Source organism: Dipteris shenzhenensis, chromosome 29, assembly GCF_047967505.1.
Source record: "Dipteris shenzhenensis isolate YYH24624 ecotype China chromosome 29, Dip_SZ_1.0, whole genome shotgun sequence".
Lineage (NCBI taxonomy): Eukaryota > Viridiplantae > Streptophyta > Polypodiopsida > Gleicheniales > Dipteridaceae > Dipteris > Dipteris shenzhenensis.
In genome coordinates, this window is record NC_141624.1 from 48,878,822 (window position 1) to 48,902,143 (window position 23,322).

The window sequence follows — 23,322 nt, forward strand, 5'->3', positions numbered from 1 at the left end:
GTTTTATTTGATCCCGAAAGAGGGAGATAGGTCAGACATCTGACAGTGGAGTCCGATCACTTTGCTTGATGTTGCATACAAGATCCTTGCCAAGGTCTTGAGTTTGCGGTTACGGCCCCATCTTATCGACATCATCCATGACACACAGACTGGGTTTGTCCAGGAGCGTAGCATCCTAGACAACATCTTCACGTTCTAGGAGGCAGTGGATTGGTCCAGAGAGGAGTCACAGCCGTTGGCTGTCCTTCTCTTGGACTTTTAGAAGGCCTACGATAGGGTGGAGTGGTCTTTCTTGGAGGGCACTATAAGGAGATTGGGTTTCTCAGACAGATGGGTCAGAGGAGTTTCAGCGCTATATGCAGGGAGCTCTAGCCAGATGCTTATCGGAAGACACACATGCGAGGCCTTTCCTCTCTCTCGCTCTGTCCGCTAGGGCTGCTCACTTGCTCCCTTCCTCTTCTTGTTTGTGGCGGAGACTTTGGGCTACTATTTGAGATCACAGGTGGCGCGTCTCACAGGGTTGAAGCTCCCAATCAGACAGGAGGAGGAGCTACTTGAATCGGAGTTTGCAGACGACACGGCCTTGTATGTTGACGGCACCACAATGAGTCTGGAGAGAGTTAGGGGCACCTTGGCTATTTATTGTGAGGCCTCGGGGGCACGGATCAATTGGATGAAACCTATAGGTTTCTTCACAAGCTTTGAGGAGACATAGGAGATCCGGGAGTGGGGGAGTGACTTTGGCTTCAAATGGATACCGCGGGGCCAGACAACGAGATACCTCAGATGCCAGGTGGGTATTGACATTACCACAGAGTAGTAGATTGCCCCGGTCCTTGAGAGTGTTCGGCGCAAGGTTCTCTATTGGGGCTCGGCCAAACTCTCCTTAGCAAGTCGTGCCTTAGTGGCAAACTAGGTCCTTCTTGCCACGGCCTGGTATATCGCCTCCTGCTGGTGCTTTCACAGAGGTTGCATTGGGCAGCTCCGACGGTTGGTACCAGTGTCACAAGAAACGTTTCTAGATTTTTACCGGCGTTTCATCTAGAAACGCCTAAAAACACTATATTTTATAGAAGTTATATATACTTCATAAATAATTGTCTTCAGATTCTCTCTCTCTCTCTCTCTCAAAAGAGCTCTCAGATATCCATATTGTGCACACAATGCACACACATATTACACAGTTGAAAGAGTAAAAAGATGCGTCACGCAGCCTATAGATTGAGGTTTACAAAGACATAGATCTTTCAGTTTACAAATTACTATTAACTAACTAGTTGCAAGTGCATATGGCTGCTAGCATATGCCATGGCCCATAGTTCAAACAAAAAACTTTCAACTTTATAATTCAAATTTCAGAATCAAATTTCAAGATTTAAGATTCAAGATTCAAAATATAACAAAATGTATTATGTATTACTGTTTACATCATACATGTAACATGCCATAATGATATACTGGTAAGTGTATGGTGTAAACTGTATACATAATCAAAGCCCGTCGCCTGCAAGCCCGCTGCTAACAACTGCAGTGTACACAGTACACTCTAGAGTCTAGTCTCGACTCTCTAGCGCTAGGGACCGCTGCCCTCTCCAAGATCTGCTGCTTCATCACTGTCATCATCAGCACTGGAATCAGCAGATGGATCTACATCCTCTGTGGAGGAAGAGGAAGTACCACCCTCGAACCAAGTAGGGGCTCGCAACTGATCTGAGTCCTCTGAGTCCGCAATGTCTACCAATACCGCCTCCTCCTCTAGCTCATCTCTGCCTCGACGTCCTCGGGATGATGATGCAAGAACAGATACCTGTGAAATCCCTCGTGAGGCTCGTGCTCGATGTTGATAACCACGAATTTGGGGTGTCCATGTATCCTTTGCAACAGTAGCAGCACATACTCGTGGTGCACGAGCTCGAGCCATCGAACATGTCTGACGTCGGAATCGAAGCGTATCCTATCGCAGGAACTCGTAAGCATCGTCATTCTCTCGATTGTGCTGGATGATGGACATGTCGACAGGTTTTAGCTTGATCTTGTCAGGATTGACTTGCTTGGGCTTCCACTCGATGCTACCGGTACCATCTGCAGACCTGTACTTCTTAAGTAGACGTAGGTTGGCATTGACATATACCAACCTATTGAGCTGCTCCACGCTCAACCTGACATAGTTTACAAAGCATAAAGAAGTCGATTCTCAGGACTTAAGAATTGTTTTTCAAAATGTTACAAGCTTGACGCTATACTATATAGCCTATAAATAAGAACTATAAGAAGTTAGAACGAACTTGTTTCTCTTCCTGGTGTGTATGTCTGCACATATGCTCCATATTCTCTCAGCTGGACTTGATGTGCAATCTTGCGAAAGGATGAGGAGAGCTAAGTTCTGCAATGAGGGATTCAAAATCCCAAATTTCTCCCACCAAGTAAGAGCCAACAGCCTGTTGTCTCTTTCCTTGGCAATTGCACGGGAGAAATGACCCGTGTCATTGCGGAACTCCACTATGTCCTCTTCAATGCTATTGCAATTTGCAATACAGAAGAAGACAATATAAATAATTAGATAAATCATAAATGATAATACAAAGTTGAAAGCACTTAGAAGTTAGTAGTGAGCAGGCTGCAAACTTGTACGCCATGCTACCTCACCTATTCTGGACCGATGAGTCGCATACTTTCTCCAAGTATTAGGTCCATCCGTTCACAAGCACCCGATCATTCCATTTAGCAGGCTCCTTCCACAAGGGATGGAGCATATGTGCAACAGTGTGGATTGGCCTATGAAACCAATCCCATCTCTTTCTCCAAATTCCTTATATGTCATCCTTTCTGAAAATTTACCAAAAGGAATCAAGTTAGAGGCTAGAGCTAGGAGAACTGAGTATTAAACTTACAAGTTTCAACTTATATGTACCTGCTCTGGTTGAGGATCTCAATAGAACAATCCTTCGTTGCTTTTCGAAGCTTTAGCATAAACTCGTATAGCAAGCCCATAGTACAACCCTCATGGTCAAAGAGTCGAAGCACAAAGTACAAGGGCTCTATGGACATCTGAATGCAAAGGGCTTCCTGCCAAAACTGATTGTCAAAGACAATCCCCTCGACATTCTGTCCAACAGGCAATCTCGAGTCACTCCGATCCAGCCAATCTGAAGTGGTCATCATGCGACGAAGGCTCTCTTTGGTCTTAATTAGCCTACAAATGATAAAGTTTAAACAAATTTAAACAATGAATAATTTGAGGAATTCATCTTTGAATGATGAAAATTGAATCATGATTCATTAATCATACCTGCTAAGAACCAGGAAGATGTAGCCAAAGCATGTCTTTGAGGGTCTCATAAGCTCCCACTTACACTCCCTTCTGAATAGGGCCAGTGCATGTGGCTTACGAGTGATGTAAGTCACTAGCTGCATTGCTTTTTCGACCACACTAGACACCCAAGGCAGCTTTCCAATATCCTCCATCATCAAATCAAGAGAGTGTGAGGCACAAGGTGTCCATACTATCTTGGGATACTTCTCCTCAAGAAGACTTCCCATTCTCTTGCACTTGGAGCCATTATTGGTGATGACTTGCACCACATTGTCCTCACCAACCTCCTTGCCTCAATATGACCCCATATCCACTCTCCGGTGATGTGAAGGCCGGCATGTGAGGCATCAACCACCCTCAAGAATATGCTTCCCACACAACTAGTGACCAAGATATTAATCCTGTGTCTCCTCTTCGTGTCACTCCATCCATCGGAGACTATGGTGCATCCATACCGACTCCAAGCTTCCTTGAGTCCCTCCATGTCTTTCTTGATTAATCCCACCTGCTTCTTCAAACGTGTGGTGCGGAGAGTCTCAGAACTAGCAGGTGTAAGGGATGATGCTCCTGCTCTACTAGACTACTAGCAGCTACAAGTGCATGATAAAACTTCTTGTAGGCAGGAGTCCTTGCAACATTGAAGGGAATATTGCAAGCGTAGAAAAACTGCTCCTCTGGAATTGCAGCCTCTTGCTTCAGGTGTGGTGCCCAAGCAGCCTGTATAGAGTCTTAGAGTGATATCTGCTGGACCACGCGGCCTCTTGGCAGGAGGCAGTGGAGGAGCTGATGGCATAGCGGACAGCCCAACTGATACGGATTCCGATGGAGTGGTGCCATGTAGAGGCTAAGTAGAGGCACTCCCATGAACTTGTGATGTCGATGTAGATGGAGTATACCCATGCCCCTCCTGTTGTGAGAGAGAGAACACTCCACATTCCCGGTATCTGACTGGGATGATGTGAGAGTGACGGTTGCCTCTATGCCCAACTTCTACTGCTCAACCAACACATTAGCTTGAAGAACTTGATCTGTGATCACAAGATGGAGGAGGGATCGAATCTCAGCAAATTTGGATGAGGTATCTCCATATGCCAAGAAGATTCCCTCTGGAATGGCATGGCAAGCACTCTTACCCTGGCCTCCGATCCATAAAAAATGTGCTTGAACTCGAGGGGCAGATCCTGTCAAAGTGTCACCACAAAACTTGCATACTGACCTCCTCGTGCCAGATGTGCCATATCTCTTTATAAAAACGGTATCCTACCATACATCCCGTTTTGTGCTTCCACTCGATCCACCGGCACGTCTTGAGGCCATGGTATGGGAGTAGAGAGTAGAGTAGAGTGGATTGTAGAGGGTAGACCGTAGAGGGTAGAATCTAGACTCTAGAGTAGAGGGTAGAGTAGAGAGTAGAGGCTAGAGGAGAGTAGAGGGTAGAGTAGAGAAGAGTAGAGTAGAGTAGAGGGTAGGGTAGAGTAGAGGGTAGAGGGTAGACCGTAGAGGAAAGTAGAGGGTAGACCGTAGAGACTAGAGTAGAGGGTAGAGTAGAGTAGAGTAGAGGGTAGAGTAGAGAGTAGAGAGTAGAGGGTAGAGTAGATGGTAGGCACTAGGAGCAAGGCAAGCAATGGAGCGGTGCGGGAGAGGAGCGAAAAAACGAAAACGGCAGCCAAATTCAGAAAGAAACGCGTCGCGGCAGATTTTTTGACAGCCAGACGTTTCGCCCTAACTGCTCGTTTTGGACGTTTCTAAGAAACGTTTCGTCTAGAACCGTTTCTTCGCGTTTCGGTGCCCCGAAACACATTTTTTGGTGACTGGGGTTGGTATGGAACTTCCTTTGGGCAGGTTCAGATGGCACGAGGAACACTAGGGCCCGAGTAGCTTGGCGGATAGTGATCATGCCGCAGGCACTAGGAGGCTTGGGTGTCATTGATTCGGAGATGCAGAGCAGGGCCCTTTTGGGCAAGTTGGTGGTTCGTGGCCTCAACCTAGGTGCAGAGCCTTGGAAGCTCCTCTTACAGCGAGGGCTTCTAAGGAACACCCCACGCACTAGGGGACATTGGCAGCCTTCACATCGATGGATCTTCTTAGAGGCCCCCCTTACGGGGAAGGGCTCCCCCTTGATGAGGAGTCTTCATAGGGTATGGCAGAGACTGGTAGGGGGTCTCTGCTCCGCCCAGATGCATAGAAGAGTTTGAGCGCCAACCCCTTATGTGGCACCCAGAGATCAAAGATCAGGAGGGCCGTATGCTCGGACAACAGACTCACATTGGTTGGGCACAATGGGATAGTGGTCCGGTCGGGTCCTTTGGCCGTCGGAGCAGACTACCTATGGAGGCAGAGGCGAGGCTTGATGCCCTAGCGCATCTGCGAGGGCCAGGGCTGCGGATGGGCGAGATTGACTTAGCCATTCTGGAGTCTTGGTGGGAAGGACTTCATGTTTGGAGAGACAACAGATGGTTGGGGTAGTTTTCCCGTACTGGTGTTCCCTTGAGGATGTTGATGCAGCGCGGCAGCACACACTGTAGCTTCTTCCGTGTAGGACTTGGAGGCCTACTTCAGCCACTCACTTAGAGTGACCCCGAGATGGATGGGAGTCTTGATGGGATACACTGGCAGATGATCAGAGTGGTGGGCCGTTTGGGGAAGGAGTGGCACATTGACCCTCTGAGTATTTCAGAGCAGGGTGCCTCTAGATGGCGCCTTTGGCTATGGGAGGGTAGACCCCTGAGGGAGGTCCAGTGGGATCCGGGAGAGTGGTTCTAGCCCTCCAGGGGCGGCCCAGTTGAGCAGGTGGATGAGGTGCCCTTATTTTCCTACACCACACGGATTGGCAGGAGGCTTCAGATGGACTCGTCGAGGTGGACCCCTTTGAGGGAGAGACATTGGGTGACCTAGAGAGTGCCCCGGGATGTGTGTTGCAGGTTTTGGACGCAGTTGTGGTCCAGCTTGCGGCCAAGGAAGATCTGTTACTTCTTCTGGCTGGCCGCCCACGGAGGCTTGCCCATTGGGCCGTGGTTGGAGTAGATGTGAGTGGACGGGCAGTGCCATTGTTGCTCCGTTGGTGCCCTAGAGACTATCCCGCATTGCCTTTGGAGCTGTCATAGTGCAGCGAGGATCTGGATGGGAGCCCTCAAGATCATGACACGTATGCAGAGTCTTCATAGAGACTACACCTGGGGGATGGTGGCTTGGATGACAGAGGGAGGACACGCGTTTCAGATTGTTTTTTCACAGTCTCATAGACCCATCGGTCTTCTGAAGACTTAATAAACTTTCTTTCTAGTTAGTAGACGAAGAAGCTTAATATAATCTTCTAAATCATGTTATGGGCCTGAGCAGCCAGTAAACAAAGTGACAATTAGGGGTGGAGAATGCAGCTCAGCTGTCTTAGCTCACAAAAGAATTAAAGCCCATAAAACAGCATCACAAGAATTGGTGAATTCTGGCTATGTCATTAGCGATATGTCCACAAATGTCCAGTCAAACAGCTCTGGCCTTTTAGCCAACTGAATCAATAATTGTATTGGTTCCATCCCCCCCCCCCCCTCCCCCCCCCCCAAAAAAAAAGAAAAAAGAAAAGAAGAAGTTAACATCTGTCAAAAAAGTGCCTCAGAATATTCTACCCACCTTAGTGATTAGACGAAGAACACAAGTGGTTTAACATAATCTTCTAAATCATCTAGCCAATGCAATTTAAATTCTTAAAGACAGCTCAGTAGGCCGTGACAAGGTAGTAGGTCCCACTCGCTACAGCAAATGGCCTGCTCTGATCTTCCACAACCTCCAGTTCTGTATACCCAACAAATGATGCAAGATATCCATGCCTATGAACCATGGCCTGACTAAACAAACAATCACTCTTGGCCATTTAAGTCCTGTTGCTTCCATGGATGCTCTAAGGAAGCAGCCTGCGGACTGCCTCCACTCTTTTTTAATCTACTAGACATATATGTAAGTGTTTGACCTTCGTATCTTGGTTGACTCTTTTTCTTGAAACTGCAAGTAACAGGATTGATTTGAGAAGGTGCATGTCTTGCTTGCTTCTCTGCAAATGCAGGAAAACCTTACATTCAACACTTTGTGTATTTGAACCAAAGAAGTATTGTTAGTAACAGTGCAAGTTTCCTCCGAGAAATTCAAATATTTGGTTCTTTAGAGTGGCTCTTATCTTAATAATGGATTAATTATAACCCTATTATGCCATATTGACAACGTGAGCTTTGTTTCTAGGTTCTAAAAGTTCTGAATGGTATTTCAATATAAAATCCTATAGCATTGCAGTGTCTCGTTTTCGGCCTTTACAATGATTTTCCTGTAAACAGCATTTATACACCTCCTTCTGACTGCTAAGAAGAGCATGATTTCCCAATTGATGCAGATACTTTTGTGTATATGCAGATAAAAAGGATGTTGCAGCCTGGGCAGGAGGTGGTAGTAGTTGGAGGCTCTCACAGCTTGCATGAACATGAGAAGCTAGCAGTTGCTGTTACAAAAGCTCTGCGTGGTGAGTCTATACAGGAAACAAAAGATGGGCGCTTTCATGTTCGAACAAGGACCTTCCTAGATGGTGCAGTCCTAAGAGAAGTAAGTAAACTTACTAGCATCGTACAGGTCAATCATCGATTTTAATATTAAGTGATTTTCCATCTCAATATTGGAGATCGCAGCTATCCAAACCATAATGTCTCAAGCTATGATTATCAACCACTGGGTTTTATACTTTCATTCTCATTGTAGAATTGGCACCGGATGAAAGAAGCAAAGACTGAGCATTGTTTTGATGATGTTTATTAAATTGCTGGGGTGGCGACAGGCTTCTGTATCTCTATGTCCACATTCCTTGTTGTTGGGCCTTTATTCTTAAATGTGGGATTTGTATTGCAATGTTAAGATGCTTTGTTCATTTTGACCTACACTGTTATCAATTTTGAGGGTGCAGGAAATGCGACATTCTGCAGATGTCTTAGCGGCTGGGTTGTTGGAGTCTTCGGAGCCAACACTATTCAATATGTATTTTGGTCGCCAGCAGGTAATTTGACATGAGAATTGAAGGGCTTTGGTTTGTGGATTAGGTCTGGCTTCAAAATGAACATTTTCTTTTGATGGGAGGAGAGAAGACCACCAATAGGACCAAGAGGTGCTAAACAAAAGACTGTTAATTAGAGCAAACCCAAAAAATCTGCTAATGGGTCAAGATCAGCTTCCCCAACAATAAAATCTCTACCAAATCTAGTCACAAGGCCAAAGCCTCTGGCAAGGAAGTAGTGGCTGCAGATTAGCCTGTGGCAAGGAAGTAGTGGCTGCAGATTAGCCCGCAGTTCAAGCCTACAGGTTAGTCAATCTGCAGAAGAAAATGCATTCGAGTGACCATAATATTTGAGAAGATTAAAGATTCTTCCTGCAATTTGTGAGGCAGACGTTTGTGGAAGAATGCGATGGAATACAGGTAAGAAGTGGAAGCACAATTCAAGGAGCCTTTGGAGCAATGACAGAGAATAGGAATACGTAAAAGTCGTTCTATTAGGACATAATTTGGCATCTGAAAGGAGTTTTCTTTTCGATAATTCTAGGCGCTTGCAAATTACTCCTAGCTTGGCATTGAATGTAAAGTATCCAAAACTGTCTATTCCCTTGTCACAGTCTGATAGCTGTCATGGCCTTTGTTCTGTTTTATGACAGACTTGGCAATGAGAAACACTGGTGTAACAAGGTAACTTCAGGTTTCCTTGATGCTCGAAAGGATGTAAAAATACCAAGATGGTTAAGTACATCAGAAAAGTGTGATAAGTCTGGTTGTACATGTTTTCATAGAATGCAAAGTTAATTCTGATGCTAGGGGAGTGAAAGGGAGAAAAAGGAAAAGGAAACTACCTTAATTTTCAGCACCAATTTGTGTCAAAGGTTGTTGTTAGTGAAAGTGAAGAGAACAGTACAAGAGTGTGGAGAATGAGAGTTGAAAAATGTATCTATCTCACAAATGAATCACCTACAACTAAACATACAAAGAGACTAGGGTCATCGTTGAAACTCTAAAGGGCATTTTTGTGCACGAGGATGGCTTCTATCGAAGACCAAAAGAGAAGAAACACAAATTTAACACAACACAGGAAAATCATGGGTATTTGCAATTGATTATCCTCTCGGCCTTGCTTTGCAGCACGCGCTCACAATTCGAATAATTTCCTATGTCTTTCTACAAAGCCCCCAATTTCCCTAGATGGGCCTAGAATGCCATATGTCTATTAATCAAGGCCCCACTTAGGTACCCCTTTTACCCCTTCTTGGGATTTCCTTAAAACCATTTGCCCCTAGGCATAATTTTTAATTGGGAACACCTAGGCCTTTGACCTACCCACCTAGTCTTGCAATCACCCTCACCAACGACGTGGACATTAAACTCCTTCAATTGCCATACATCAATTGCAACACACATTAATTACAATTGTCAAGTCTCGAAAGGGAAAAATGTCGATTGATCCTTTCGAGGTCATGTTACCTCAGCTTGAGCATAACATTCCTTCCCTCTTTAGGCATCAGTGTCCTTGTTGATGAAATCTAGGAATGCTCTCCACATCTGATACAATGTCCGTGTAGTAGCAACCTTCCCGGGATATGTACGGATACATGTGGATCCGAGCATATGGGTAGATTCCCATGTCACCTCAAATAGAGGTAAACCATGCCGTGAAACCAACACCATGGGTATCTTTTGATTGCATACTTGCATTGTTCCTCGGTCCAGGATTCTTGTTGGTTTGCGCCTTGCATTGTCTTCTATTTCTTGCAACAAAACAATACCCTTAATTAGTGGAGTGCCAAAACCATTTTAAACGAGAAACATGAAACACTAGGTGCACCTTACAACCCTGTGGTAATTTTAATCTATAGGCTACCTTGCCTACTTTTTAGAAGTAACCACAGGCCACAATATGGGGGTGACAACATAGCACACTCTTTTGCAGTCAAACTTGGAGTGTGAAGAAACTCTGAGAAACTTTTTTTCTCCTTTCTCAAACTCTATGAAAGATTTATTTTCATTTGCATATGTAGCACTATCCATAGCCTAGCGGATGTTATCTCTCGCAAGTGCTAGCATCTCACGGATCTAAACAATATAGTTTGTCGCACTGGGCACTTTGTGAAGTATTCCAAACGTGATTGGATTTGCTGGTCTATAATCATATTTTAACTCGACGGACTCATTCTTGTCTCAAGGAATGGTTTATATAATTGTAGGCAAACTCCAGCAATGGCAACCACTTATTCCATGTATTTTGCCTCAATGATACATATGCTCTTAGCATATTCTCTAAAGTTTGGTTGACTGAGGACTCTCTCTGTTTGACCATATGTTTCAAGATGATCCCCACTACTGATTCTTAACTATGTCCTTAGTGTTTCAAACGCTGAAGTCAAAAAATGACTGGTAAATTTAGCGTCCTTGTTTGACATTATGGATTTGAGTAACTTGTGTAGACAAAATATATGACTAATAAACAAATCCACCACTTGCGAGTTACCAATAGACTCTCTAGTTAGAATGAAGTGAGCTGTACACAAACCAGGCGGTGGCCAAAAGAACTTGGTTCACTACCACAACTCTAGATGCAAGGTCGAGTTTTGCTGAGCTCCAAAAAAGGAGCTTTTTCCTTATACTTTCTAGTACTGGGGCAAACTGTTGTGCTCGAGAGATGCCCAATCCTACTTGGCATCCCAAATATCTGATAGGATCACCCCTCTAAATTCAGGAAAAGCCAATGTCAACTCCCCAGCCTGGAGTGTCCTCATCACTGATCCAAAAGCCAAAGGATTTATGCCAGTTAATGTGTGCCCGTGCAGCTGAGCAAAAGATATCCAAGGCTGTCCAGAAAGAATCAAGTGACTGCGAAGAGGCCTGAATAAAAATATCAGTGTCATCAGCCAACTCACAGTCAAGAAGCTCCTGCTCCTATCTCAAGGGCAATCTCAGCCCATAAAGCTCAGCCTAAGATCTAAGGAAGATACTCATAGCTTCTGCCACAAAAAGAAAGAGGAAGGGGGCTAAAGGGCATCCTTGACGAACTGATCTAGAAATCTGAAACCTGTCACCCCTTACCCCTCCAATCAAAACCTAGCTGTGGGCTGATCTGTAAAGGGAGGCCATCCCTCTAATCCATGCATATGAAAATCCAAATCGTAGAAGAGTGCCCTCAAGAAAACCCCAATCTACTCTGTCATAGGCTTTCTCAAAGTCCAAGAGTAGAACCGCCAACCTCTGCCCGCTCTGCATAGCCCACTCTGTGGCTTCCCAAAAGGAAAAGATATTATCAAATATGCTCTTGCCATGCACAAAGCTTGTCTGAGTATCATGGATGAGGTTTGGAAGAAGGGGTTGCAACCGGATGCTAATCGCCTCGGCAAGGATTTTGTATAGAGTGCCTAAAAGAGTGATGGGTCTCTAATGGGATACAAAATTCATGTTGCCACCTTTCAGGATAAGGTGTATGAGTCCCTCAGTCAGTGAGTCAGGCATCTCACTCAAGTCCCAAATGCCCTGCAGGGCTGAAGTAATATGATCACCTATCATATCCCAAAAGGCTGTAAAAAAAGATGGAGTAAGACCATCGGAAACAGGGCACTTGCCCTTATGAAGGGTGGAGAGAGCAGTCCTGAACTCTGTGTTGATAAAGCGTGCATCAAGTGAGCATATCATCTATGGTGTGACAAACACAGGTAAACTCTGTCAAATTTCATCTCTAGCCACATCTCTGGTCTGTGTGTCAGGATCTGCAGAAAGAAGGGAGGCATAGAAAGCTGTCGCTAAGTGCATGACGGTATCCAGATGAGACTGCAAAACGCTGTCAGAGTCAATAAGCTGCGTGGCACTCTCTCTACTATGTCTGGGACCAAGTGTAGAGAAAAAGTGTTTATCGTGCATGGAAGGCATACTTTGCTCTCTGATCAAGCAATGTCTGCAAGTGAGCCCTTGCTGCAGCAAGGCGCTCCTGTATCCAAGCATTTGATGGTCATCTCTGCTCCTCCCTTTGCAAGGCTATCAATTTCTGGCGGATACCAATCTCCCGCTTGAGTACCTCACCTTGCCGAGCACTAGCAACTGAGTGATAAAAGTCGCTGATACTGACAAGTGCTGTGGCCACATGTGAAGGACTGGCCACCCCCCCTGCATGTGAGAAACTCAGATCTCCAAGACTGCCTCCGTGAGAGTCGCATCTATGTATAAGGCATTGAGGATCCTGATACTGTGAGACCATCCTCTCAGATGGGGCTCTGAGATAGACAAAACTATTGAAAAATGGTTGGAAGTGGAAACACGAGGTGCAATGCAAACTGCCCCCTCTCTATCAAGAGCCCAGTCATCCACATAGAATCTGTCAATCCAAGCATGGATAGGCATCTACACCCTACGGTTCGACCACGAAAACAAAAGTGACTGAGACTGAATATGAAATGCATCATCTGACCAAACATCTCTGCCACTGAACCTGAACAAGAAGGCATCCCAAGCTGCTCTCTCTCGAGAATGAATACCACCTTCTATGCCCCCTTGCTTATCGGATGGTGCCTCAACCATGTTGAAGTCACCTCGAATAATCCATGAATCTGCAATGTCAGCCCACGAGAGCAACTCTTTCAAAAAAAGAACACGGTCTTCTCTGTTGTTCGGAGTGTAGAGGTTGAGGAAACCAACCTTACGTCCGTCAATCAAAAGTAAAACCCACTGGGCCCTGAGGGGGTGATGGTACTGTGTCCAATGAATAGAGGGAGAATAGATTCTGAAATTGATATGCATGTACCTCCTCTGGTTCCCAAGGCAGGAAGCCAAAAAGTCGGGCCTGAAAGTAACTTACTTGACTTGGAGCAATCTCTGACATCCAGTTTGTGTTCCTGAAGAAAAAGAATGTCTAAGGAACCACCTGATACACCTAGATGGAGCTGATTCCTGATTAGCTGTCTGTGATGGCGATGAGGGATGCCGCCCAATCCCTGTATATTCCAACTGGCTATCCTCATCGGCAGGTTGGAATACCTTACCCGACCAGGTGGCAAAAAAAGAACCCTCCACTGGAGCTGACCTCCTACCATACACACAGGGGAGGAAAGTCCACAGGTGAGAGAGAGAAAGATCTTTCAATAGGGATGTCGATAGCTGGCTCTCCGAAAGTACAAAATCATCATCTGGGAGGTCAGAGAGGTCCTCAAGAGCGGAAAAGGAGTTCTGTTGAGCCAGTCCTGGGGAGGGGGTCCGAAGGATTCCTACCAAAGTAGGTAGAGAATGTAAGACCCCCTTCCCTCTATCCATGGAAGGAGGCACTTGTACTGGGTCTTGATCAAGAAGTGCTGCGGACAAGGTGCCGACAACCTGGGCTGCTGAGGAAGGTACAGCCTGATCCTGGGGTGGAGTGGAAGAAGGCTCCTGAACACTAGGCTTCAAGGCGTTAGCCTCCAAGGAGGTAGCCTCCGAAGCGGTGGAGGTATGATTTGAAGTAGAGGGCCTAACCGCGACCAGATCCCACCGTGGGCCAGAGGTGGTGCGGGATGCAGGAGGGACTCAAGTAGCCCTAGGAGGAGGGGGAGCCCGTGTCTAAGGCGGTGCCTGTGGAGCGGTAGGTCCTGCTCCTGCTCTCTGTCATAAGCTAGTACGAGCTGGTTGCTTTCTGGGCCTCTTTTTCTTCTTTGGGCAATCTCTGGCGAAGTGCCCTGAGGATCTGCAAATCTTGCACTGGTCCTGCCGACCTGCAACCTCAAATCTCTGGCGGAAGAATGACCCATCGGGTCGCTATAGCATGATGTGGTCATCTGAAATATTAGGGTCCTGGACAATGACCCTAACCCTAGGTACCCCATCCATCCTGACCGCCTCAGCAGCCGAAGAGGGCTCGGCAGGAAGAGGGGGGATCTCTGCTACCACATCAAACCTCTTGCCAATAACTGAAAGAAGGCGGTGATAAACTGAGGGGAGACTAGGGAACCTGATGAAAACAGAAATTCCTGCTTGTCCTCTTCAATTGGGTCAAAGCTCAGTTGAATAGCCTAGAAATAGAAACCCAGCCTGTAGCAAGTCTCTCGTGACGTCTGGGGAATCTAGGCACACCTGAAAGAAACCTCGTCCCAACAAACAAACATCCTTAAGGTGGGGGGTGTGCTCCTGGGGAAGCGCCGCAAGCATCCAATCTCTAGCCTGTGATCTGGAGGGGTGTGAACCAAGGATGCGTGTGAAGAGAGTCGTGGAACACTCATGCTCCAAGTCCTTTTGCAACTGTTGCAGCTCGTCTTTTGAAAATGTGACGGTTCTCGCAGCCAGTGTGTGTGGTTACAGGTTGATTGAATGGGTGCCCATTCATCAATCGAGGTGGGAAAGACCAACTCAAACACAAACTCTGTCCGCTTTCCTGATGCCCAGGAGACCCTAAAAAAAACGGGGGTACATCTGAAGGGCGAGGGTGAAGGAAGGAGGGAGAGAGGAGAGAGAGCAAGATAGAAGAAGAAGGGGGTAGGTTGAAGAAGGAGGGAGGTTGAAGAAGGGGGGAGCTAGAAGGGGGGAGAGGGAGAGCAGCAAGGGGGAGGGAGAGAAGGGAAGGGGACAGCAGGAGGAGAGGGGGAGGAGCGAAGAGGAGAGAGGGAGGGGAGGAGAGGAGGGGGGGAGAGGAGGAGGGGAGAAGCAGCAGCACGGGGGGGGCACGGGAGTAGCAGCGTGGGGGGCCAGCGTAGGCAGCAGCGTGGGGGGGGGCATTAGGCCAAGGCTCTAGACAAACTTGTCAACTTTTTGAGTTCCCCTAATCTTGGTTATTAGAGCACTCTCTTATATCGTGAAACTCATTTTATGGATGATGTGTAACAAAGCATCAACAACCTTATTCTCCTTCCCTCTTTGGTACCAAATCTTCATATTAAACTCCTTCATACATCCACGTGAAACTATGAATCATACAAGTAAGGCCTCCATGCTTTCAAAGCATGAATAACAAAAGTACAACTCTTGTTCATGAGTGGGCCAATGACTCTGAGAGGGAGAAAGCTGCTTGCTTTCAAAGGCTATTGGCCTTTACCCTTGGAGAAGAACCATCCCCGGCGCAATGCCATTTGCATTGGCTTCTAGGAAAACGGTTTTTGGGAATCAACAAATTTTAACATTGGATCAAAGGCATTGCCTTCTTTATAGCATTAAAACTCTTTTGTTGATTTTGTCCCAAGACGAAAGATACTTTATTTGAGGTCAGCTTAGCCAAATGCAATACTATTTCAGAATATCTTTTGATATGCCTTCGGACAAATTCTAAGAATGACCGCAACGTGGTCACATTCTGAGGAATTGGCCACACTAATATCGCACCCACCTTCTTTGGATGCATTTCAACCCAATAATGAATCCCAAGTACTCTAGTCTAACCATGCATAGCACGGTTTTCTTTCTATTTACAAATAGACTAGCTTTTCTCAAAGTACTGAACACTTTTCTGAAGTAATCACGATGCTAAGCAATACTTTTTCTGTAAACGATAATATCATCAATAGAGCATACTACGAACTTCGTGATATATGGGTGCAGTAAGCAGGGTTTTCTTTTCTTTTACATATAGATTGGCTTTTCTCAAAGTACTGAACACTTGTTCTGAAGTGATCACGATGCTCAGCAATACTTTTTCTGTAAACGATAATATCATCAATAGAGCATACCATGAACTTCCTGATATATGTGCACAACAAGTCATTTATAAGCATGGCGAATGTATCCGGAGCATTCGTAAGCCAAATGGCACTATCCAAAACTCGTAATGTCCAAACATGCGTCTAAAAGTGGTTTTATGCACATCCTTGGCTCTAATTCGGATTTGATGGTAGTAGCCACTCTTAAGATCTATTATGGCTTCATGTAATGCATCTAGCAAGTCATCAATCCAAGCCATTGGATACATGTGCTTTATAGTGATATTGTTCAATCCTCTGTAATCTATACAGAGATGGAAGGTATCATCTATTTTCTTCTTCAATATCACTGGTGAAGCAAAAGATGAGAAACTGAGCTGAATCTACCCTAGCTTGAGGTATTCTTCCAGTTGCCTTCACACCTTAGCTTCTTTTGTAAAACTTAATCTATAGGGAGGCTATTTACAGGTTCCTCCTCCGAGATAAGTTTAATCTTGTGTTGAACATTCCTTTTTGGAGGTAACCCATAAGGCACCTCATCCCTAAAACAATAAGGGAACTCCTTTGATCAGCCAACCTGGCCATTTCCCCATCTTGGGTAGCGTCAATGCTAGTCGACGGATCACAACCAAAACCTGCACGGTGAAAGCTTTAAGAAGTTTCAAAACTCAAACAAATTGAATTTATAAGAGAATAGAGAGCTCCCTCGTCCAAATTCCTATGTACAGCTTCCCAATCACCTGAATTCGACATCAAGGCACCCGAAAGCGCCTCCAAACTAGTTTTTTGTCAAGTTCTGTCCAATTCTGTCTGTTTTTGGACGAAAAAATAGAATTTCATCAATGACCTTAAAATTTCCAGCAAGTTTTATGATTTGATACCCTTGCCAGTACTATGCCCTTGTTCCAATGCAAAGCAATATTGCAAACGTTTGATTAAGAGTAGGAGCATCAACACATACAATTCCTCTGCTTGTCATGACAATCACTTCACTCGCTGCATTTCTTGGATTTTTCTCAGCTGGTGGCTCACCTTGTAAAGCGTTGAGGGTTAGCTGGTTGTTCCTTTTATTGTGCTATAGGAGGCAAAATTGATCTGCTGGACGTTGCCAACTAGCTTGCCTTGCTGCTCTCTGATTACCTTCGCTCATCAATACCAAGTTCAGTCAACCAACCAGTCGATGAGGAACTCATCAAATCGTACATTTGTTAGACTGATAGATAAATAGTAAACCATATACACGATTGTGCATTAATCGTACGATCGCTTCCCTAGTTTGTCAATCACTTGTTGATAGAAATTTTGCGAAGAACCTTCATGTGATCTACGCCTCTTATTTTCCCTCGGCAAATATCCAGATGAAAAGCACCTTAGAGAAATCTGTCACAAACTAGATGTTATGTTAGTCACAAATTCTGCACACGGCTGCCGCATGTCTCTTCATCAGGCTCCAATACCAATGACAAAGACTAAAAGTGAAGAAGCATGAATTCTGCACAACATAGGAGGATCACAGGTGTTTGCAATTGATTATCCTTCTCGCCTTGCTTGGCAGCACACACTCACAATTTGAATCTTTTCCTTAATCAAGGCTGCACTTAGGTGCCCCTTTTACCCCTTCTTGGGATTGTTTTAAAACCATTTGCCCCTAGGCATAATTTCTGATTGGGACACCTAGACCTTTGGCCTTCAAACCCACCTAGTCATGCAAATCACCCTCACCAACGACCTTGACATCAAACCCTTCAACCACATACATGAAGCGCAACATGCATTAATTACAATTATCGGTTTTCTAAAGGGAAAAATGCGCAATTGACTCCCTGAGCTTGAGCATAACAGCTTCTCACTCTGTGTCCAGATCAGAGGATGTGCTTGATATGTGACTACTAAGAGGTCGAGATATGCTTGATATGTGACTACTAAGTGGTCAAGATTGAAGAACATTGGAGGCTCAGATGCATCCTCTAATGATGAGATCAAAGGATGGATTCATTGTCATTTCTGGGTGATCTTACTTTGTCAGATGCATAGGTCATAGGTATTTGGCCAGACGGCTCCATTCTCTTTTTTGGGAGGGATTTAATGACTGGTCTATCTTTGTCAACTAACTAGATGATAGACGTCCGTTCTTTTCATTATATGTGATGAGGAGACAGAGAGCCATACACCTATTCCAAGCCTAAAATACAGCACGGTGGGGTATTACAATGGCACTCATCACCTCCTTCTATCACCAAGAAGATGAAGTGTGGAAGGGGATAGTACAGGATAGGACCATTGGGCAGACCCCATCTACAAAGATCACAAACAGATCAGTACACATACTACTGCAGCTATCATACATGTGGCTGAGACCTCTTGTAGGGATTTTACAGACTCCTGGTGGGAAGCATTGGAGCCTGCAAAGAGCAATATGTAAACTTCATAAACTTTTGGTACCTTGAGAAACAAAACGTGTGTTTACGGAGATTGAATATGGTGAACAGTGAATGAAGAGCTACATGTTTACAACATTAGTGCATGCAATCCTGTGACCAGAATTTTAAAAGCGGTAATTCAGACAAAGTGATAAGGTTAAGTCTGGTTGCTAGAGTAAAAGTTGCACTTGGCAAATATGTGGGTCCTTGATGTTTTGGGGAGCTATCTGTAGAGATAACAATCTTCTTAGGCCTAAACATATTGACTTAGTAAGGAGGATCTAACAGACCCTACCTGTAAGTATATTTAGTCTCATGGCATACGTTGCAAATCAGCAATGTTCATCCTTGCGGAAGGCTCTGAAATCAAAAGGGGCATGGAAGGCAAGGAAATTGAGAATTGTTCATCCTTGCAGAAAGCAATGTTCATCCTTGCGGAAAGCTCTGAAATCAAAAGGGGCACGGAAGGCAAGGAAATTGAGAATTTTGTTTTATATAGTCTCATCAGGTAACTGGATAAGCAATGCCAGCTGGGCGACGTAAGTTCTGAAGATAATAACTTGCATCTCCTCCGTACACTTCCAAAATAATTTTTTTATAGTCTCATCAGCTTTTCAAGATGGTAACTGATTAAGCAATGCAAGCTGGACTACCTAAGTTCCAAAGATAATAACGTGCATCCCCTTCTTACACTTCCAAAATTAAGGCTCAGCTGAACAATTCAGCTCATTTTTCACAAGCCGCAAAGGGATCCAGTAAGCTAAGAATTGATATCAGTCATCCAGGTTTTGCCCAGAGATTCTTGACACACAGACATATATTCTTACTTTGAAATCATTTTGTGGTAAAATTGCAAACTTTGATCTTTATGTGCATTAGGGACATGCTTTGCCCCAGGATTCTGTACTGCATATATGGACAATGGACCTTTTCTGAAATGATAATCTGATCTGACAAAAGAGAGAGGAAGGATGAAATTGGTGTTTCTTAAAAGAATCCATTGTTTCCCTCTGTTGAGTTCTAACTACTAGCAAAAAGTGGCTCTGATCATCCTAAGCCTTCATAAGTATTCCACCAAAACCCCCATTGGAAGCTGCATGCAGAGGGAATTTGTGTCTTCTTCCTAGTTGTCTTCCTGGCAGTTCGGCAGCTATTATCTGGAGACTGTCCCTTGGGGTGTGTCTTCTTCCTAGCTGTCTTCCTGGCAGTTTGGCGGCTATTTATTTTGCTGGCCATGCTGTCCCTATCCTATCTGGAGACTGTCCCTTGGGGTGTGGGAAGTAAGTCCATAATTGCATAGTAGCTAGTCCCTGCTATGCGTGATGGAGTTTATGGTTTTCAATTTATGAATGACTATTGTGAGATTGAAACTGCACTATGTTGTGTTTTTAGAGTATGGGTTTGGGAATGTTCCTCGATATATCTAGGTATATTGCAATGGACATGTTTTTTATTTTTTGAAACGTTTTCAAATGTTTGGCTTTTTGAAACGTGTTTTTTGGTTGTTGTGCTTTGTGCAAAAGGGGCAAAGTTCAATCTTTTCCCTATTGCACTTCAAATCGTTTGGAGCATCACAATCACCCGGGTGCCCTTGCGCTCCATCAACAGGTCCCGAGCTGCCTTGTGAAAGTCACATACCCTCCTACCATATGTACGCTCGGATTCGAAAGTACTTTGGTCTTTTAACATTTTCATAAAATGCTTGAACTTAGTATTTATAACTTAAACATTTACACGTCATGGTTCATGGCTTTAGCCTTGAGCATTGCAATTTGGGTTGTATCATGTAACTTGTTATGTCTTGTGCTTGAAAGTTGATTCCTGGCATGAGCTTGAGCTGCTCCTCTCCCCGTGAGCTACTGCCCCCCCCCACTCTCCCTCTCTCAGCCAGCCCCCTCTCCCTCTCCCTCACCCTCGCTGCCCCCTCTCTCTCTCCCCTCGCTGCTCCTCTCCCTCCCCTCTCGCCAGCCCCCCCTCCCTCCTCCCTCACTCTCCCTCTCCCCTTCCTCCTCCCCGCCCTCCCTCTCCCTCCCTGCCAGCCCACCCACCCCCCTTCTCCACCCCTGCCCCCTCCCTCCTCCTCCCTCACCCGACAGCCCTCCCGGCCCCCCCTCTCCCCCACCCGACAGCCCCCCCCGCCCCCCCTCCTTCACCCCCGTCCCCTCCCTCCCTCTCCCTCCCTGCCCTCCCTCTCCACCCCCGCCCCCTCCCCCGCCCTCCCTCTCTCCCCCCCCCCCCCCCGCTGCCCCTATCTCCCCCCCACCCCCCTCCCTCCCTTCCTATCTGCCCCTCCTTTCCTCTCCCCCGCCCTCCCTTTCCCCTCCCGCCAGCCCTCTCCCTCCCTACTAACCCCGCCCCCTTCCTAACTCAGCTCCCTCCCTCCCTCCTAACCCCGCCCCCTTCCTTCCTAACTCAACTCCCCTACGCCTCCCCCCTCATCCTACCTCCATCTACCCCCCTCAGTCTATACTCTCCTTCCCTTCCCCTCTCTCCTACCCTCTCCTTTCTCCTTCCTGCGCCCGTGTTTGAGGGTGTCCTGGGCAGTGGTTTCACGGAAGGAGCTTTTTCAGTGTTGGAATCGGCCTTTTTGCATCGATTGGTGAATGGATCCCCATTCAGCCACAATCTCCGTCCACTTCCACTGGCCGCGAGAACCGTCATTTTTTCAGAAGACGAGTTGCAGCAGCTCAAGAAAGATGTGGAATTAGAGGGCTCCACATCACTTTTCACCCTCATCTTTGGGTCACACCCTTCCAGATCATAAGCTAGAGACTGGATGCTAGTGGCGTTACCAGGAGATCTCGCCGCACACCTCAGGGATATTCGACTTCTGGGACGTGGATTCTTCCAAGTGGTTTTCGACTCCCACGAGTCCACAACCCTTGTTCTCAAAGCTAATCCCTTGGCTTTGGGTTCGAGGAGGATCTTTCTTTTACCTACACCTTGGGCTTCGATCCGGTTGAGGAGGATAGGCAGGTCACACCACCCTTCCTGGCATGCCTTCTTCCTCGGCAAAGGGAGTCAGTGCAGACGGGGTGCCTCGTGTTAGGGTCATTGTCTTTGACCCTAACATCTCAGATGACCACATCATGCTTCAGCGTCCAAACGGCTCTCTCTTTCAACAGAGAGTCGAGATTTCAGGTAGACAGGACCAGTGCAGGATTTGTAGGATCTTTGGGCGCTTTGCTAGAGACTGCCCAAGGAAGAGAAAAAGACCCAAGAGGTCTTCTAGTGCGGCTCCTTCGCGTACTACCCCAACTGCACCTCCTCAGCACCCCCTATACCACGCACTCCAGGATCACCAAGAGCAGCAGGGCGCCCTGCTTCGCGCACCCTAGGACCACCAGGGGTAGCAGAGCGCCCAATGCCCATAGCAGACCAGTACCACGATGGAGAGCTATCAGAGTGGCTCTCTTACCTCAGGAGGAGACCTTTGATCCTATTCAGGCAGACGCCTTCCAGACTCCAGAGGTGGATGTTGCAGCAGCCCCAGACACTACAGTTCCACATCAAGAGGGGCCTTTAGATGCACCAGCCCCAGTCACCTTGGTTTCCGACCATGAGGGGGCTATAGGCACTTCTTCCCCGCAGACTGTTCCTGCCACAATCAAGACGATCGAGAAAGTGCAAGCACAGATGAGGGCTCCAGATTCCTCTTCAGCCCAGCCACAGGCCTCCTCAGCACCCAGCTCCAGTTCTGCTGATAGATGCCTGGCAGGTCCTTCTCCTCCATCTTCCACGAGTGCAGGTCTTCTTCACACTCCTCGGCTAGACTTGCTTATCAGGAACTCTTTTTCGGCACTGGCAGATTCGGCGACTTTCATGGATGAGGAGGAGTTTGTGCCCTCCACCTTAGGGGTCCCAGTCATGGGGATTCCTTTTGATAGGGCCTCCCCTTCAGCAGGTGTGGGGATCCTTTCACCTGTTGAGTTTCCTGCCCTCATCAGGAGTGTTTCGGCCCAGGGGAACATGGTCTCCTCTACTAGGTCGGGTAAGCCTTTCCATCTAGCATTCTCTTGTCGATGAGGATAGTCAACTGGAACATACAGGGCCTAGGCGGAGTTCCACACCGTCGCCGTAGGTAGTTGATCTGGAATCAGCTTCATTCAGGTGTCACTAGAGGTGCTATTGATATCCTTTTTATCCAAGAACACAAGTTGGATGCTAGTGATTGCTCTAAATCGGGCAAATTGGTTTCAAGACATACCTTTTGGTCGCCTACTATGGGCACAAGGGGAGGTACTTGCATTTCGGTCTCTCCCTCTATTCTCCCCTTGGTTGCTGGTCATGGTATTATCTCCCCCTCTAGAGCTCAATGGATCATTATTTTGATTGGAGGGCGTAAGATTGGTCTTCACAATCCTTGTGCTCCCAACAATAGAGGGGAGCGGATCTCCTTTTGGAAGGAGTTACTCTCTTGGGCCCCATTGCAAATTCTTGGATCATTGGTGGCGATTTCAACATGGTTGAGTTGCTATCAGACAAAAAGAAAGGCAGATAGGGTGGAATTCATTCTTTGGAGAGGGCAGCCTGGGATGCCTTTCTTTTTTAGTACAGTGGCAGGGACACTTGGTTGGATGATGCCTTTTATGTTATGCCACAGTCACTCCTGTACTCTTGGTCGAATAGGAGAATACACATGCCCATCCATGCATGTATTGACAAATTTTATGTAGACGATTGGGCACTTGACAGAGGAGGATCTGTATGCATTTCTACTGGAGTTTCCACCTCAGATCATTTTCCAGTGGTGTTGCAGATTCTTGAGTCTCATCGGAGAGGACACTCTGCCAGTGTCAAGATTCCGGATGCTTTTTATGCAGAGGAGAGCCTCACGGAGGATATTTTACAAATTTGGGTTTCTCACATACAGGGTGGACTGTCCGCCCATCTCAGGTAGCTGCAGCCTTATCCGGAATTAGTGACTATTATCATACAGTCGCT

At 46.3% G+C, this 23,322-nt stretch overlaps 1 protein-coding gene across 1 annotated transcript in view; it reads left to right on the forward strand.

The window, feature by feature from the left end:
- LOC147882956 (uncharacterized) overlaps nucleotides 1-23,322 on the forward strand; it is a 159,908-nt gene that overhangs the window by 104,940 nt on the left and 31,646 nt on the right. Inside the window, exons 9-10 of the mRNA XM_087400766.1 lie at nucleotides 7,712-7,897; nucleotides 8,253-8,342. Coding sequence (XP_087256892.1) covers nucleotides 7,712-7,897; nucleotides 8,253-8,342 — 276 coding nt within the window. The remainder of the gene's footprint in view (nucleotides 1-7,711; nucleotides 7,898-8,252; nucleotides 8,343-23,322) is intronic.